The 16,731-nt window shown below is 44.8% G+C and overlaps 1 protein-coding gene and 1 long non-coding RNA gene across 6 annotated transcripts in view; one reads left to right on the top strand and one right to left on the bottom strand.

Annotated features, from left to right (window-relative positions):
- Positions 1-11,916, bottom strand: part of PTPN3 (protein tyrosine phosphatase non-receptor type 3) — a 157,761-nt gene extending 145,845 nt beyond the window's left edge. For all 4 annotated transcript variants that reach the window (XM_060408936.1, XM_060408942.1, XM_060408950.1 and 1 more), the window contains exon 1: positions 11,723-11,916. In XM_060408936.1, coding sequence (XP_060264919.1) covers positions 11,723-11,771 — 49 coding nt within the window. In that variant the 5' untranslated portion in view covers positions 11,772-11,916. The remainder of the gene's footprint in view (positions 1-11,722) is intronic.
- Positions 273-16,731, top strand: part of LOC121818594 (uncharacterized) — a 95,590-nt gene continuing 79,131 nt past the window's right edge. For both annotated transcript variants that reach the window (XR_009599122.1, XR_006058571.2), the window contains exon 1: positions 273-491. This is a non-coding gene — a long non-coding RNA (uncharacterized LOC121818594). The remainder of the gene's footprint in view (positions 492-16,731) is intronic.

Here is a 16,731-nt window from a genome sequence, read left to right as displayed (position 1 = left end):
CCTCAGCCCTCCTTGGAATTAGCCTGGTTTTCTAGCCTCATGGAGAGAAAACAAGAGAACTAGCTCAGTTGGCCTGTACATTCCTTTCTTTGTGGCTCTTGTTGCTCTCATGGTGTTGCTGTTGAAACAGGCGATCCAGGGGCTGTCGTGAATTCTTCCTCCCTCAGAATTTTCCCTGACTGCGTTAACTCCACCCTGTACCGGCCTGGGGAGCACACACAGGTGCACTCACGCGGGCACGTACACAGCTGCCTTCTGTAAGCCTCTCCCCCAGCCTGCCTGAGGCCTTGCTGCGGGACTGAGCCGGGTCCCTCCCTCCTTCTCCCAACCCCTAGGTCTGTTTGCACTTAGTGCCCTAGAATGGCATTCTTTTCAGTGGATCATCCTACTTGTTGATATCAACAGCTACCATTACCTGAAAGCCAGACGTGTGCCTGCCAGGTGTTTTGCTGCTGTATCTTTACAAACATCAGCCTTCAGAATAAAATAAGGTAGGTACCATTATTCCTATCATACAGCTGGAGCCTCTGAAGTTCAAGCATGTGTTGGTGTTTGCTGGAGATTCACAGTTTGTAGGTGAAAAATCTGAGGTTTTAAGCCGGGTTTGACTTCAAAGCCCACACTCAGAAATGCTACCCTAAGTAGGGACATAAGCAAGATGTTTATGATAAATGGGAACTTAAAAAATAAAAGGAAAATTGCAGCATCACCACAGTGCATCGAGTGGTGCCAAAATATGGCTCTGTGCAGACAGTGTCAAGCATGGTTGCTGTGCAAGGGCGACGGGATTGGGTATAAGGTTTCCTTTTAAGTCATTTGTTTTAGTGACAGTTGTTATATAGATTTTATGATTTTTAAAAACCTACTCTCCATTTTCAGAAATGACTGCCTTTAACCCACCATCTTTCAGCCTTGATTGATCATAAGAATTACCCGGAGGGACTTTTAAAAGATACCCAATGCCTGGGCGTGTGTGTGTGTGTGCGTGCGTGCGTGCATGCATGCGTGTGTGTGTGTGTGAGTGTGAGTATGTGACTCACTTGGTCCAACCCTTTGTGACTGTAGCCTGTCAGGCTTCTCTGTCCATGGGATTCTCCAGGCAGGAATACTGGAATAGGTTACCATTCCCTTCTCCAGCGGATTTTCCCTAGTCAGTGATTGAACCTAGGTCTCTTACATTGCAGGAGGCAGATTTTTTACTGTCTGAGCCACCAGGGAAGCCAGGCTCCACCAGAGATGATGCAAATCAGAAACTCTGGGAGTTGAGTCCAGGCAGTGGTATTTTAAGAAAATCCTCCCATTGATTTTGTGTGCAACTAAGATTGAAGAAGGCTGAGCGCCGAACAATTGATGCGTTTGAACTGTGGTGTTGGAGAAGACTCTTGAGAGTCCCTTGGACTGCAAGGAGATCCAACCAGTCCATCCTAAAAAGGAGATCAGCCCTGGGATTTCTTTGGAAGGAATGATGCTAAAGCTGAAACTCCAGTACTTTGGCCACGTCATGAGAAGAGTTGACTCATTGGAAAAGACTTTGATGTTGGGAGGGATTGGGGGCAGGAGGAGAAGGGGACGACAGAGGATGAGATGGCTGGATGGCATCACTGACTCAATGAACGCGAGTCTGAGTGAACTCCGGGAGATGGTGACGGACAGGGAGGCCTGGTGTGCTGCAATTCATGGGGTCGCAAAGAGTCGGACGCGACTGAGCGACTGAACTGAAGACTGAAAAACAGTTTCATGAATCTTCACCTCCTATTCTTTTTCCAGAGAATCTAGCTGCCACATTTTCTGTGACCCCATACTAATTAACTCAGATTTTCCCCTCTGTGCCCAGGAAAAAGCTAGCAATATGACTCCCTCCGCCCCAGTGCTTTTCGAAAATGGGCACCAAGAAAAATCTTTGAGTGACGGAAATATTCAGTCTCTTGGTTGTCGTGGTGGTTAGATAACTATGCATTTGCCAAAATGCATTGAACTGTAGACTTAAATTTGGTGAATTTTATTAGATGTAAATTATACTTCATTAAGCCACTGTTCAAAAAGGTATGAATATTCGAAAGGAAGAACTATATCGCTATTTATTCACAGAAATTAACACCATGTTGTTTGGCTAATTTCACTTGTCAACGAGTTCTCTTTCAGGACACACCAATGTTCTTCTTCAGTCTGACATTCCTTAAAGATTTGGCAGTTCTTGGCTGCCTTCTCTCCTTTGACTTTAGGAATGTCTGGTAAGCTTGCAGTGATTGTAGATACGGTCCAAGTCCCTGCCTCTCATCATTATAGGGGGTGGTGGTGGTGGTGGAATATACTGAGTGCTAGTCCTCCAGTAGAAATGGCAACACACTCCAGTGTTCTTGCCTGGAGAATCCCAGGGACAGGGGAGCCTGGTGGGCTGCCGTCTACGGGGTTGCACAGAGTCGGACACGACTGAAGCGACTTAGCAGCAGTCCTCCAGTATGGGGGGTTCCTTCTCCTCTACCTCTTATATTTTCTAGGCGGCTGGGGCCTCTGGATCACACTCAGTGTTTCCACCTGGGAGAGATGCTGCCATCTGTTTCTTGTTATAGGCGAAGGAGGGGGAAGTGCTATCAAGTCTAGCTACTTCTCAAAGTGGTTCTCAGTTATGGTCTTTAAACCAGCAGCATCAACACCCCCTGGGAACTTATTAGAAATGCAATTTCTCAGGCCCTGTCCCAGATGAACTGAATCAGAAACTCTGGGGTGTGGTTCAATCTATACTTCAATTTGCCCTTCAAGTGGTCTTGCAGAGTACCCCAGTTAATTTCCTGGACAATCACTCTTTTCCTTGACCCCCTTACACAGCAAGTCTTCTTGCAAGTATTTCAAGCTGAGGTTTCTTCTCCCAGTCCAATTTCAACTGCTTTCTATCATTCAGAAATTCCCCACATTTTCTGGTGGGTTGGTATCATTGGTAGCAGCTATTCTTGCTTTCTAGTGTTCTAATGGATCTTTATTTTAAATTGTGGTAGTGGCTCAGTCAGTGAAGAATCTGCCTGCAAGCAGGCTGTCTGTGGTGCAGGAGACCTGGGTTTGACCCCTGGGTTGGGAAGATCCCCTGGAGAAGGGAAAGGCTACCCACTCCAGTATTCTGGCCTGGAGAACTATACAGTCCATGGGGTTACAAAGAGTCAGACACAACTGAGCGACTTTCACTTTCACTTGGAGAAGGAAATGGCAACCCACTCCAGTATTCTTGCCTGGGAAATCCCATGGACACAGGAGCCTGGTGGGCTATAGTCCATGGGGTAGCAAAGAGTCGGACATGATAAGTGGCTAAACATGCCACCACGATGCAAATAACCTAAAATTTACCACCTTAACTGTTTCTAAGTGTGTAGTTTGGTAGTGTTAAGTGTATTCACATTGGTGTACATTGCTCGTCATTATCTAGCTCAGTAACTTTCATCTTGCAAAGATCAAACTCTTATCCTTAAACAGCTTCCCATAGAATGGAATTTTAAAAAGCATATTTTCTTTTTGTCTTTAAAAGGAAACTTGGGTGGTATTGAGGTCAATGCAAGTGCTCTGTATGCCATCTTTTTTTAAAAAAATTGTGGTTAAATATACATAACATACAATTTATTAGCTTAACTATTATTATTATTATTATTATTTTTTGGCTGTTGCACGTGGGATCTTAGTTCCCTCACCAGGGATGGAACTTGCTCCCTCTGCAGTGGAAGCAGAGTCTTAACCACTGAACCACCAAGGAAACCACCACCTCTTAACCATTTTTAGATTTGCAGTTCATGCGAGAGACCTGGGTTCGATCCCTGGGTTGGGAAGGTTCCCTGGAGAAGGAAATGGCAACCCACTCCAGTACTCTTGCTTTGAGAATCCCATGGACAGAGGAGCTTGGTGCAGGCTACTGTCCATGGGGTCGCAGAGTCGGGCACGACTGAGTGACTTCCCTTTCACTTTCAATGGTATTAAATTCATCCATATTGTCGTGCAAGATCACCACTATCCATCGCCAGAACTTTTTCATCTCCCCAGACGGAAACTCTGTGCCTGTTAAACATTAATTCCGCATTCCTCCCTTGGCAAGCACTGTCTATTTTCTGTCTCTATAAATTTGACTAAGTACCTCATATCAATGGAATTATATAGTATTTGTCCCTTTGTGACTGGCTTATTTCACTTAGAATAATGTCAAGTTTCACCCACGTTGTAGCACGTGTTAGAATTTCCTTCCTTTTTAAGGCTGAGTAATATTCTATAGTGTTCATTCACCATGGTTTGTTTATCCATTTACTTGCCAAGGAACACGTGGGTTGCTTCCACTTTGGGGCTGTTGTAATAATCCTACTATGAACATGGGTGTGCACACTTCTTTCCGTGTTCCTGCTTTCCCTTCGTTGAAGCAGGTAGCCAGAAGTAGAATTGCTGGCTCTATGGTAATTCTGACTTTAATTTTTGGAGGAACTGCCATTCTGTTTTCCCTAGCATCTGCTCCATTTCACATTCCTACCAACAGTGCACAAGGGTTCCAATATCCCCACATCCTTGCCAGCACTTCTTCTCTTTTCTTCTTTTTTTTTTAATGATAGCTATCCTAATGGATGTGAAATGGTATCCCACTGCAGGTTTCATTTTCATTTCCCTAATGATTAGTGATGTTGAACATCTTTTCATGTGGTTATTGGCCATTTGTATATCTTCTCTGGAGAAATATCTCTTCTACTATTTTGTCTATTTTTTAATCAGGTTGTTTTTTGTTTGTTTTTTCTGTCCCTGAGTTTCAGTAATTTTTTATATACATTATATATTAATGCCTTATAGGATATGTAATTTGCAAATATTTTTTCCCATTCTTTTGGTTGCATTTTCACTCTATTACTAGTGTCCTTTAATGCACAAAAAGTTTTTCATTTTGATGAAGTCCAATTTGCCTGTTTGCTTCTTTCATTGCTTGTGCCTTTGCTGTTTTAGCCAAGAAAATCAGTGCCAAATCCAGTGTCATGAAGCCCAGTGTTTTCTTCTCTCTATGCCGTCTTCATCTAGCCTCTCATAGCAGTTTCTATTTGTCTTCTAGTTGGACGTAAATGTCTAACTTCCCCCCACCCTGCCCTTGTCATTAGCATTAATGTTTAAAACCTGGCAATTTTGCTATCAATCCACAATGTAGATACAACCACTTTTTTGATGAAAGGCTAAGACAAGCTGGAGTAAGTTCTGAATGCCCTTGATCTTAACCCTGATCACAGTGAAAATGACCTGGGAAGACTAGACTGGGCAGGGTTTTTGGAATCAAAAGGAGCTCATCCAAATCCTGTGTCTACCACGGCTAGCTGGATGGTTGGGGGCAAGGTTCGCCTCTTTGAGTTTCAGTTTTTATTTTATCTCTTTTGTTGTTTTAAAATTTTTTGTTCCTGTTTTTGGCTGCTCTGGGTCTGCATTGTAGCACATGGACTTTCTCTAGTGTGGTGAGTGGGGGCGACTCTTCACTGTGGTACAGGGCTTCCCATCGCCGTGGCTTCTCTTATTGCAGAGCGTGGGCTCCGGGTATGCAGGCTTCAGTAGCTGCAGCACGTGGGCTCAGTAGCTGTGGCACACGGGCTTTGTAGCATGTGGGACCATCCTGGGCCAGGGATTGAACCTGTGTCCCCTGCATTGGCAGGCAGATCTTAACCACTAGATCACCAGGCAAGTCCTATATTTTATCTTTAAAATGGGGATAATTATACCTACTTGAGGTGTAGTTCCAGATGGTGATTGCAGCCATGAAATTAAAAGACGCTTACTCCTTGGAAGAAAAGTTATGACCAACCTAGATAGCATATTGAAAAGCAGAGACATTACTTTGCCAACAAAGGTCCGTCTAGTCAAGGCTATGGTTTTTCCAGTGGTCATGTATGGATGTCAGAGTTGGACTGTGAAGAAGGCTGAGTGCCGAAGAATTGATGCTTTTGAACTGTGGTGTTGGAGAAGACTCTTGAGAGTCCCTTGGACTGCAAGGAGATCCAACCAGTCCATTCTGAAGGAGATCAGCCCTGGGATTTCTTTGGAAGGAATGATGCTAAAGCTGAAACTCCAGCACTTTGGCCACCTCATGCGAAGAGTTGACTCATTGGAAAAGACTCTGATGCTGGGAGGGATTGGGGGCAGGAGAAGAAGGGGACGACCGAGGATGAGATGGCTGGATGGCATCATTGACTCGATGGACGTGAGTCCAAGTGAACTCCGGGAGATGGTGATGGACAGGGAGGCCTGGCGTGCTGCGATTCATGGGGTCGCAAAGAGTCGGACACGGCTGAGCGACTGAACTGAACTGAGGTGTAGTTGTGACAGTGACAGATAATGGCAGAGAATGACATCTCTGGCTCTCGGAAGCTGGGAGTCCTAATTAATAATGATGCTGTGTTAGACTTGGTTGTCACCCAGTATAACTCCTCTCCTTGACCTCTAGCCCATGAGCACCTCCAGGATCAAGTTAGCACATCTTCATCTCTGGTTCCTAACACTTGGTCCCGAGCCTGGCCAATGGTAGGATCTCTGTAGGCGTTTGTTGACTGAATGATTTGGAAGGTAAAAAAACATTCCCTTGAAGCCTGCCTGAAAGCCACATCCTTGTCTTGGCACATAAGTGTGAAGTAATGAGTCTAAGGATTCATAAGGAAAGCATTCTTGCTCTTGGAATGTATTTCTTTCCACATATGATGCCAACGATGCCCAACTTTTCCTCTCTCCTCTTCACTGCTGCTGTTATTTGTTTACTTTCCAAATGAAACTGATCCTGCACTGAGAGGGAATTTTGGAAGAAGTTTCAGTGGACACGAAAGCTGGGTGCCTGAATAGTTTTATTGCTGAGTCCCGCGTTTGGGAAAACTTTCAGTACTGGGGTTTCCTTCATAATGAAAGACAAGGGGAAGCTCACTGGCAGGCACACTGACTATAAGATAGAGATCTTTTGAATTCCCAATTTTAGCAAAGTTTGATTTGATAGATTCTGTACAGTTCTGTTAAGTTACATTGAATTTGGTGCTTAAGTGAGTATGGAGCAGATCAGATTTTTTTCCTGATTCCATTCAAATTTTTTATTCTCTGTACAAAATAATGTCATTAGCAACTGAAAAAAAAGTTACAGCTTGAAGTATTTCTTGACATGCTAAAGTGGCCAACACTGAGACTAAGGAAATACATGGATTAATTTTGGATAATAGTTCCTTTTGTAAACTATTTTTGGACTGCAATTTGCTGTCATCAACATCAGATTTTCTTCCTTGGTGAAGTATTTGTTCAAAGACAAGTCCTTATGAGTAATCATCAGAGAAAGAGGAAGCAGGTTAATTTTGCTTTGAAAAGGGTGTTGGGTGCCAAAGCTGGTATGATGTGCAAAAATATAGGCTTGAACTGTTTAACAGGGGATCTTAAAAGAATTGTGGTTAAGATTGTGCATCCCAGTGACTGTTTCTGAGCTCAGATTTAGTGGAAGATGATTACATTTACTTAACAGAAACATGATCAGGCAAGTATTTTATAACCTGGCACATTCTTGACACTCTCTCACTGGGCAGACTCTAGTTTCCATGGGTCCGGACCCTCCCTAGTGTTATCAGCCTACCACTGACAGCATCTATTTTAAACACAGATCTGAGCAAGTCCTCCTTCTGCCTAAACGTCCTCACTAGCTATCCCACTTCTTCCAGGATATGGTCTAAAGATATCCCAGGCCTGTGTGAGCCAACCCTCTGTTGAGCCTGTAAGCTCGATCCCTGGGTCTTTCATAGACTTTTTAGAACTCTCCACTTACATATATAACAAAAAATTCACCATTTCAGACAAGCAAATCATGGCATTTAGTACATGTAAAAATGGAACCATCACTGATGTAGTTGCAGAATATTTTCATCACCCCCGAATGAAACCATATACACCTTGAGTGGTCACTCCATGTGGCCCCTTCCCTGCAGCCCCTGGCAACCACCAGCCTACTTTTTGTGTCCCTGGATTTATCTGTTTTGGCTATTTCATATGTCTAGAATCATTGTCTAGAATATCATATGGAATCATGTAATATGTGACCTTTGTGTTTAGTTTCTTTTATATAATATGATATTTTCGAGGTTCATTTGTGTGGTGACAGTACTGTGTTAGAAATTCATGCCAGGCTTTTCTGGTGGTACAGTGGATAAGAAGCCACCGGCCAATGCAGGGAGCATGGGTACAATCTCTGATCCGGGAAGATTCCACCTGCCACGGAGCATCTAAGCCTACGTGCCATGACTACTGAGCCTGCGCTCCTCAACAAGAGATGCCACCACAATGAGAAGCCCACACCCCCCCAAAAAGAGTAGCCCTGACTCGCTGCAACTAGAGAAAGCCTGGGTGCAACAGCAAAGACCCAGTGTGGCCGTGGAAGTCGCTCAGTCGTGTCCTACTCTTTGGGACCCCACGGACTATACAGTCCATGGAATTCTCCAGGCCAAAATACTGGAGTGGGTAGCCTTTCCCTTCTCTAGAAGATCTTTCCTACCCAGGAATCGAACCAGGGTCTCCCGCATTGCAGGCGGATTCTTTACCAGCTGAGCTATCAGGGAAGCCCATACGTATATAAATAAATAAAAATAACAACAACAACAAAAGATTCATGCCTTTCTGTGTCTGAATAATATTCTATTGTATGGATATAGCACAATGTGTTTATGCATCCATCTGATGACAGACATTTGGATGGTTTCCACTTTTGGGTCGCATGCATGTACATATATCTGTATGAGTACCTGTTTTCAGTTCTTTTGGGTACATGCCTAGGAGTGGAACTGCTGGGTTGTATTATATTTCTGTTTAATGGTTTGAAGAATTTTCAAACTATTTTCTTCCCTTTTCTCCCTCCTTTAAAAAATTTTATTTTTTTATTCATTTTTATTTTTGGCTGTGCTGGGTCTTCTCTGCTGCGCGTGGGCTCTCCCCAGCTGTGGCGAGTAGGGACTACTCTTCGTGCCGGTGCGAGGGCTTCTCATTGTGGTGGCTTCTCCTGTTAGCGGAGCACAGGCTCCAGTAGCTTCAACATTCAGGCTTAGTAGCTATGGCTCATGGGCTCTAGAGTTCGGGCTCAGTAGTTGCGGTGCACGGGCTTAGTGGCCCTGAGCAATGTGGAATCTTCCTGGACCAGGGATCAAACCCATCTACCCCTGGATTGGCAGTTGGATTCCCATCCACTGCATCACCAGGGAAATCCTCTTTTCTCTTGTATTTCTGGAATACAATGTATTCAAGAGAATTTCTATTTTAGTTCAATTAGATATTTTGTTATAGCAGTCTGTTTATGAATCTGAGGGCAGGGATTGGGTCTTGTTCATCCATGAATCTCCAGTACCTCTTACAGGGCTGCGTAGGTGCTCAGTAAATGTGTGTAGAATTGGATTGACTGTACAGGGATTATATGCAGGTTTTATCCTTGAGGAATATGTGGTGTGTGTAGTAAGCTGTGAATATGAGTGATGGGCTGAGTGGAGATTGGGGGTGGGTAAGGTGAAAAAAATGTTAAAAAGCGGGGTGGGAGGCTTCCCTGGTGGCTTAGATGGTTAAGAATATGAGTGATGGGCTAAATGGAGATGGGGGTAGGTGAGGTGGAGAAGACTCTGCCGATTCCTTTCAGTTCAGTTCAGTTCAGTCGCTCAGTCGTGTCCAAGTCTTTGCGACCCCATGAATCACAGCACGCCAGGCCTCCCTGTCCATCACCAACTCCTGGAGTTTACCCAAACCCATGTCCATCGAGTCAGTGATGCCATCCAACCATCTCATCCTCTGTCCTCCCCTTCTCCTCCTGCTCTCAATCTTTCCCAGCATCAGGGTCTTTTCAAATGAGTCAGTTCTTCACATCAGGTGGCCAGACTATTGGAGTTTCAGCTTCAACATCAGTCCTTCCAGTGAACACCCAGAACTGATCTCCTTTAGGATAGACTGGTTGGATCTCCTTGCAGGCCCAGGAACTCTCAAGAGTCTTCTCCAACACCACAGTTCAAAAGTATCAATTCTTCGGCGCTCAGCTTTCTTCACAGTCCAACTCTCACATCCATACATGACCACAGGAAAAACCACAGCCTTGGACAAAGGGAAAAGAAGACCAGTGTGGCAGAACTAGTTATCCACAAGGACCTGGCTCCTATGGCTGGCTTCTTCCTCCTATAAATCGATTTAGTCATGTCCGACTCTGCAACCCCATGGACTGTAGCTCTCCGGGCTTCTCCATTCATGGGATTTCCCAGGCAAGAATACTAGAGCAGGTTGCCATTTCCTTCCCCGTGGGATCTTCTTGACCCAGCAATCAAGCCCACATCTCCTGCATTGGCAGACAGGTTCTTTACCGCTAGTGTTTGCCTTTAACTGACTCATTTTAATTGGTGGAATATTTGAGTGATATTCCATTTTTTGGTTTGTTTTAAGCAATGGGAACTTGTTTTTTGCACAGGAAATCACTGTTTGGAAGCCCACCCTGCCTTTGTCAGGGGAGGGCAAGGTGCAGAGCAAGGCACAGACTGGAAGGCAGGGCAGCCCTGATCCCTGCAGCCCCAAGACTGAGAGGACCCCGAAACCCAAGGTCCCAGTGCATTCAGTAGCTTTGAGAGACCTCTGGTCTAGAAAGACCAAGGAAGCCTTAATGCACACAAGTGAATACTATTCTACAAAAAAAGTATTTTCCCCAAGCAATAGAGGGGAGCTTAAGGGATGAGATAACAACTTCAACAAGAAAAGAACAAAAGATTTTGATGAAATAATGCATCAAGTAATCCATCTGGTTAAAAGGGGGATCCTTCCTCATACTTCCCTTCTCACCTCCTCATATTTAAAAAAAAAAAAAAAAGGTGCTGCAGGTTGACTTCATGAACGGAATTGTCAAACATTTGTACTCTCCTAACTGAACGGATTCCTGCAACATGAGAGCATTTCCTCTGCAAATGTCCTGCCTGGTACCACAGCTGAACGGGTTCCTGGGCAGGCCTGGTCTCGTCCTTACTTTCTGGGTTTCCTTTTCTTTCACTCTCTCTCTCTCCTGGCAAAATGTCTTGAAAACAGGACATTTACACTCCACCCTCACGTTATCTTTTCTCTCTAGTTATTTGCTTTTGAACTAGCCTTCAACATGGGGGAGGTTAGCTGAGACCCCGGCAGACCACTTCCTGGCCCGCCTATGGCACCGACAAGTTGTAACCTGTCGCTCCACAGGAATCGTTGGTAATGCTTGGCTGGCCTTGCTCTCGTTCAATTTTTTATTTCCGCAGAAGCTCATTTGGAGGGAACACTTCTGAAAACCTACTGCCCAAACCTCAAAATCTCTTCTGGTGTATTCAAACTCAGGCACAGATGTCATTTAGGAACTGAGATTGAAGCTGATTTAGCCCCCAAGCCACATCATTTTTTTTTTTTTTTTGTAAAGTATCTCTACTTGCTGTCATAGAAACAGTTTAAGCTGTGTAAACACAAACATTATTCATCTTCCACTATTAACCCTCTTGTTCATTTTTTTTTTCCAAAGCTCTTCTGGAAATTCTACAACTTCTTTTAAAACAGATTTTCTGGACAATGACTGCTTTTTTGCTGATGGAGTCCTATTATAAAAATAGGAAGAAATTCAGTTTCAATATCCCTCTGATTCTACTTGCTTAGCAGTTGCTTTCACTTCAAAATGGGCAGGAAGGTAAACACTGCAATCTTTTTACCATTTCATGAAATGCTTTTAAAAAAGAGAACTTACGGTTTTCTGGAGGGTGCCCGCATGCTGTTAATCCCTCTTGCTCCACCATGGTGCTGTGGGACTGAATGGAGGCCTGGCTGCCGTAATCCTTTAACTGGCTCTTCAGAAACAATGTAGAAAAGCTAAAGTCTGTCTTGCAAACCCCAAAACTTGTCTCCACAATCTTGCCTCGATCAGCTTCCAAAGTATAATGCAGCATGATTATTTTCCTCTGGGGAAACCTGTGTAACAGGTCTCTGAGAGCCACTGGATGTGTCAGAGGTTTAATTGATTCTTTACCATATCTCTGCACCCCATAATAGCCTCGCTAAGCACAGGACGTGTTTTACGGGAATAGTCACCCAGAGCTTAATTTGTTGTTGTGAGGCAGACAAGGCTGTTTCCCAATGAAATTAAATCTGTTTCGTGCCCTGCAAGTTTCTTCCTGATGAAGTAGGCTCTGCTGACTACTGAGAGTGCAACCCTTGATGGTCTCCAATTAGTATGAATGTCATTCCAGGGAAAGCTTGCTCTCTGTTCCTTGCCAGTTTTGGAAAAACATTCTGGTGGAGAACAGGGCTGCCACAGAACTCTGTTCCTTGAGTTCACTTACTTTTCTCTTGCTTCTTGGATCTCAAGACAGGGGTGATCCACATGCCCTTATCACAACCCCTGTAAAGTTATCTCACACATGCTATCTCATTTTGTCATCTTGATAACATTGCCAAGAGGGCAGGCAGGTATTATGCCCATTTTACAGATAAGAAAACTGAGTCCCAAATAGTCTTACAACGTACTCAAGGAACCACTGATAATAAGCACCAAGTAAGGACTAGAAAGCACTTACTCTTTTTAGTAATTACCCTCTTCCTTGGTCTAAAGTGGGCTTCCCTTCTGGCTCAGCTGGTAAAGAATCCACCTGCACTGTGGGAGACCTGGGTTCGATCCCTAGGTTGGGAAGATCCCCTGGAGAAGGGAAACGCTACCCACTCTAGTATTCTGGCCTGGAGAATTCCATTGACTGTATAGTCCTTGGGGGTGGCAAAGACTTGGACACAATATCCTGGAATGTGAAGTCAAGTGGGCCTTAGAAAGCATCACTAAGAACAAAGCTAGTGGAGGTGATGGAATTCCAGTTGAGCTATTTCAAATTCTGAAAGATGATGCTGTGAAAGTGCTGCACTGAATATGCCAGCAAATTTGAAAAACCCAGCAGTGGTCACAGGACTGGAAAAGGTCAGTTTTCATTCCAATCCCAAGGAAAGGTAATGCCAAAGAATGCTCAAACTACTGCACAATTGCACTCATCTCACACACTAGTAAAGTAATGCTCAAAATTCTCCAAGCCAGGCTTCAACAATACATGAACCATGAACTCCCTGATGTTCAAGCTGGTTTTAGAAAAGGCAGAGGAACCAGAGATCACATTGCCAACATCCGCTGGATCATGGAAAAAGCAAGAGAGTTCCAGAAAAACATCTCTTTCTGCTTTATTGACTATGCCAAAGCCTTTGACTGTGTGGATCACACTAAACTGTGGACAATTCTGAAAGAGATGGGAATACCAGACCACCTGACCCACCTCTTGAGAAACCTATATGCAGGTCAGGAAGCAACAGTTAGAACTGGACATGAAACAACAGACTGGTTCCAAATAGGGAAAGGAGTCCGTCAAGGCTGTATATTGTCACCCTGCTTATTTAACTTCTATGCAGAGTACATCATGAGGAATGCATAACCTCAGATATGCAGATGACACCACCCTTATGGCAGAAAGTGAAAGTGAAGTCACTCAGTCGTGTCCGACTCTTTGCGACCCCATGGACTGTAGCCTATCAGGCTCCTCTGTCCATGGGATTTTCCAGGCAATAGTACTGGAGTGGATTGCCATTTCCTTCTCCAGCGGATCTTCCCGACCCAGGGATGGAACCCAGGTCTTCCACATTGTAGACAGATGCTTTACTGTCTGAGCCACCAGGAACTAAAAAGCCTCTTGATGAAAGTGAAAGAAGAGAGTGAAAAAGTTGGCTTAAAGCTCAATATTCAGAAAACTGAAATCATGGCATCTGGTCCCATCACTTCATGGGAAATAGATGGGGAAACAGTGGAAACAGTGTCAGACTTTATTTTTTTGGGCTCCAATATCACTGCAGATGGTGACCGCAGCCATGAAATTAAAAGACACTTACTCCTTGGAAGGAAAGTTATGACCAACCTAGATAGCATATTCAAAAGCAGAGACATTTCTTTCCCAACACAGGTCCGTCTATTCAAGGCTATGGTTTTTCCAGTGGTCATGTATGGATGTCAGAGTTGAACTGTGAAGAAGGCTGAGCACCGAAGAATTGATGCTTTTGAACTGTGGTGTTGGAGAAGACTCTTGAGAGTCCCTTGGACTGCAAGGAGATCCAACCAGTCCATTCTGAAGATCAGTCCTGGGTGTTCTTTGGAAGGAATGATGCTAAAGCTGAAGCTCCAGTACTTTGGCCACCTCATGCGAAGAGTTGACTCATTGGAAAATACTCTGATGCTGGGAGGGATTGAGGGCAGGAGGAGAAGGGGACGACAGAGGATGAGATGGCTGGATGGCATCACGGACTCGATGGACGTGAGTCTGCGTGAACTCCGCGAGTTGGTGATGGACAGGGAGGCCTGGAGTGCTGTGATTCATGGGGTCACAAAGAGTCAGACATGACTGAGTGACTGAACTGAACTGAGCGACTTTCACTTTGGAGTTAAAGTAGCCAAGACTGCTCTATCTGGAACTTACTCCAGTGGAATTTCTGCCCCCTACCCCTCAACAGAATTCAGTTATTCATTCAATCAACAAACAGTTGTAGTGAGTATGAATTTGGGGCCTCAAAGTTAAGATCTACAAAATGATAGATTTATTTTTATATAACTTCAATTAAATTCTCTCTTGGGTCCTCGTTCCCCCTGCTGGCAGAAACTTGTCAATTTTAGGTTTTCTCCACCAGATCAGGGGTCTCCTCCTCCTCCCCACCTTTTTTTTCTTCTGTAGCTATACATAAGTTCAGGCCATTAGAAGGTATATGTGTGTGTGAGATGGAAATGGTAGAAGCATATGGCCTTCTAGGCTCTTCTTATTCTGACAGCTGTTGGAGTGTGTGGTCCATCTGGCCTTCCACTATTTGGTAAATGCTAGCATTTATTGCTTGGAGAAGGCAATGGCACCCCACTCCAGTACTCTTGCCTAGAAAATCCCATGGACAGAGGAGCCTGGTAGGCTGCAGTCCACGGGGTCGCAAGGAGTTGGACAAGACTGAGCAACTTCACTTTCACTTTTCACTTTCATGCACTGGAGAAGGAACTGGCAACCCACTCCAGTATTCTTGCCTGGAGAATCCCAGGGATGGCGGAACCTGATGGGCTGCTGTCTATGGGGTCTCACAGAGTTGGACATGACTGAAGTGACTTAGCAGCATTTATTGCTGTGTGATTTTTAAAAAAATCCAGCTTTTGAGGCATCTGTAGAACTGCTGGCTTGCTTTCCTGCATCTAGCGTCTATGTCCTCCTTGTAAGTATGACAGACACGTGACTGCTCTCCTGAGCTACCCTGAAGATTTGGGGGAGTTTCATAGGACTATCTCAGGTCTCTTGGTCTAGCTTTGTCATATGTCATTTTTATCTGAAGCTTCTCTCTTCCTCCCTACTCCATGTAGGGGTGGGCAGAGGAGACTATTCCTCACTTCCTCAGATGTCGCCTGGTATGGGGCACAAGTCTTCTCTACACCCTGCATCTACCAAAGCAACCTGGGGTGTGTCTCATTTCCCTGACCACACACATGTCCCGTCACTCGAGGGAAGGAGAGAGGGTGGCTGAGGGACATAAGCAGCGACATTCCTCCTCATCTAAGTGTCTGTTCTCTTCTCCAACACTGTCCTCTAGAGCAGGCAAATTTTACCTCCCCTGGGTCGGGGGGATGAGATGGGGTGAGGAGGAAAAATTAACCCAGCAAGTACTTATCCAAATCTATTATTTCTGCCAGAAGCTCAGGTTTGAAGGTCAAAAGCTATGAGTTATTAATAACTATGTTTGTTCTTTCTTTCTTGAAGCAGTAAAGGTGGAATATCTTGTCTGTCTAGGTTTGGAGGAGAGCCATGGGGTGTGTGTGTGTGTGTGTGTGTGTGTGTGTGTGTGTGTGTGTGTGAGGGGGTGTGCTAAGTTGCTTCATTCATGTCCCACTCTTTGCCACCCTGTGAACGGTAGCCCCCCAGGCTCCTCTGTCCATGGGATTCTCCAGGCAAGAATCCTGGAGTGGGTTGCCATGCTCTCCTCCAGGGGATCTTCCTGACTCAGGGATCAAACCCGCATCTCTTATATCTACTGCACTGGCAGGCGGGTTCTTTACCAGTGCCACCTGGGAAGCCCAAGTGTGTGTGTGTTGGGTAATCTGCTAATGTTTCATAATATTGCCCCGAGTGTAATCATTTTGTCTATTATATTTCAGATTCTCTGTCAGGGAATATAGAGATGATGAACAGGCTATATCCCTTGCTCAGGATGTTCACAGCCTAGTGAGAAAGACAGGGACATGGGGGTTGACTCTAAAGTAAGATGCAGGCTGAGGGCTGTGTGTACTACTTAAACCTGTAGGGTGGTGCTGGGGCCTCCCTGGTGGCTCAGATGGTAAAGCATCTGCCTGTAATGCAGGAAGCTTGGGTTTGATCCCTGGGTTGTGAAGATTCCCTGGAGAAGGAAATGGCAATCCACTCCAGTGCTCTTGCCTGGAAAATCCCATTGATGGAGGAGCCTGGTAGGCTACTGTCCACGGGGTCACAAAGAGTCAGACATGACTGAACGGCTTCATTTTTTTTTTTTTTTTTTAGTGGTGCTGGCTGATTGGAAGAATGTATAAGGTGCCACTTGTACTTTTCCCCCAATACTTTGGCCACCTGATGCGAAGAACTGACTCATTGGAAAAGACCCTGATCCTGGGACAGATTGAAGGCTGGAGGAGAAGGGGACGACAGAGGATGAGATGGTTGGATGGCATCACCAACTCGA

Source organism: Ovis aries, chromosome 2, assembly GCF_016772045.2.
Source record: "Ovis aries strain OAR_USU_Benz2616 breed Rambouillet chromosome 2, ARS-UI_Ramb_v3.0, whole genome shotgun sequence".
NCBI lineage: Eukaryota > Metazoa > Chordata > Mammalia > Artiodactyla > Bovidae > Ovis > Ovis aries.
Note: the sequence above shows the minus strand (reverse complement) of the source record. Positions and strands in the feature narration are given on the sequence as shown.